This window comes from Leptidea sinapis, chromosome 36 (assembly GCF_905404315.1).
Source record: "Leptidea sinapis chromosome 36, ilLepSina1.1, whole genome shotgun sequence".
In the NCBI taxonomy this organism is placed as follows: Eukaryota; Metazoa; Arthropoda; class Insecta; order Lepidoptera; family Pieridae; genus Leptidea; species Leptidea sinapis.
This window is the reverse complement of record NC_066300.1, coordinates 1,636,528-1,638,676: the sequence shown is the minus strand read 5'-3', so window position 1 is coordinate 1,638,676 and position 2,149 is coordinate 1,636,528. Positions and strand designations below refer to the sequence as shown.

The following is a 2,149-nucleotide window of genomic DNA, read 5'->3' as shown; positions in this document are numbered from 1 at the left end:
TGACAAATTCCTTACTATATTATTCTTTACTAAACGCGTGCTGCTTACAAAACAATTGCTATGCTTGTTTAAGCAGGGATTATATTTAAAAAATGTTAAGTTAAACTTCAATTCAAAAACTATTTAAAGGACATCAAAGTAAAACAATACATGGAATTATAACTGAATTTCAATTCTTCAGAATTTTTATTAAAGATAAAATCGGCTATGCCCACACTGCGAACTTAACGGAAAGGACCTACCTATTGAAAAAATCCAGTATGAATCTTTGAGAAGTTTTTTCCATTAAATGTATATTAAACCCACAATATTTATAAAAGCTCTACACTATATTTTCTTCCCAATCTTCCGCAGCAGTAATTTTAACAACTCTTTTTGATTCCTGCCACAATTTCCTTGTTAATTTTCGGTCACTGACCAACCAGTGGTTGATCCATTCCTTACAAAACTTATAATGCACTCCACTTGTACTTTCTAAACTAACATCGGCTGCTAAATACGCTATCTGTTGGCCAACATCTTCTTTATCCTGTCCGACCATGTTCACAAACAATTTAGAAATATTACGGGTTAACTCAGGTAAATTATTCAATATTTCCGTATCTCTTACAACAAATGGATCAAACGTATTTGCTGTAACACCAGTTCCTTTTAAACGTCTAGTTAACTCAGCAGTCATCAGGGAAACTGCGAGCTTAGAATTCGCTAGGATTTCTACATCAGAATAACGATTGATGTTATTCCAATGATCAAATTCTATGTGTCCAATATACATTGATGACGCTGAACTGTTAATGATTCGACTCGGAGCTGAGGATCTCAACAAAGGCAGCAATAGATAGGTAAGTAGAAATGCGCCGAAATAGTTGACTTGCATAGTGAGATTGAGTCCGTCGTCTGTTAGACGATCTGGTAGTCCGAGAGCTCCTGCATTGTTGATCAAAACGTCTAATCTATGTTCACTTTGCAGTGTTGCAGTCGTGAAGTTTCTAACTGAATCCAATGATGCCAAGTCTAATCTTCTGTATGTAATGTTGCTATTACCCGTGATATGTTCAATTGAATCTCTTGCTCTAATTAATTTAGTTACATTCCGACTTGCAAGTATTATTCTCGCACCACGTTTAGCCAAATTTTTTGCTGCTTCATATCCAATACCGGACGCACCTCCTGTTATCAGCACAACTTTGCCTTCGAGCGTTGAATTTGTTTTGCACATTTTTAAAACATTTCACAATAACACAGTACAAAGTTGAACTAGTGACTGGTGTTAATCAGGAAGTGCAGGGCCGTGAATTTATTATTTTTCATAAAAGGTCCGTTCGTACTATTGTTTCTCACTTAGCTTACGAAACATGAGACAATGGTACGGTTGCAGTGTGACACGTATATGTATCACCTTTTTTTGTTGAATTGTCTTCGTGAAATAGACATGCACTTCTATTAGGTACTGTAATAATACATATTGTGATTTTTAAATCGAACCAAAATCACTTTATTCGTGTAGGTCAAGGAAATGACGTCACGACGAACATCAAAAGTTATCTTTTTCTTTTTAAATTTACCACCACATCGGAAAGGTTGAGTAGGTTGAGATAAATGAGAAGTAGCAAGAAAAAAATTTTTGAGGTAACGCAGAAGTAGAAGTAGTAATGAATAATGTAGTAGTAAATGTAAATGTAGAAGTACCTTAATTCGTATAAACAACGAAAACCTTTAGTAATGTAGGAAATGATTTAGTTCTTATTCAAGGTAGTGATAGCAACCTTGATAACGTTAATTAAATGTAACATTGCATGTAATTCGTATCCGAAAGAAATTAACACTCGAAGTGATTTTAGTTGGAAAAATTTACAATAGTGATTGGCCAGGTTTGAATTTGTTTTTAATGTGAGATATAAAATTGTATTAAATTCTAAACTACAAGGTGAAATTCCAATAAATACTGTTGTTCACCGATAAAATTAATTAAAGCCAAATACGAACGCAAACAGGTAAATACAAACATGGAATGAAAATGACTTTCATATTTCATAATGTAAAATTTATATTCCTGAGTTCACAAATAAAATTTGATAAACAACAAAGTTGTATGAACGATGAGGTACTCGAACCCACGACCTCCGGCGTTCCGTGCCGGTGCTAAAAC

General features: G+C 34.2%; 1 protein-coding gene across 1 annotated transcript; it reads right to left on the bottom strand.

Moving 5' to 3' along the window:
* Nucleotides 1-322: 322 nt before the first annotated feature.
* LOC126975597 (retinol dehydrogenase 13-like) lies at nt 323-1,231 on the bottom strand. Its single transcript, XM_050823559.1, has one exon. It carries the CDS (start codon nt 1,217-1,219, stop codon nt 323-325), a length of 897 nt encoding a protein of 298 aa, XP_050679516.1. The 5' UTR covers nt 1,220-1,231.
* Nucleotides 1,232-2,149: the final 918 nt, after the last annotated feature.

Excerpts from the sequence above, each read along its gene's own strand:
- LOC126975597 (XM_050823559.1), bottom strand. The coding sequence starts at position 1,219 with ATGTGCAAAACAAATTCAACGCTCGAAGGCAAAGTTGTGCTGATAACA.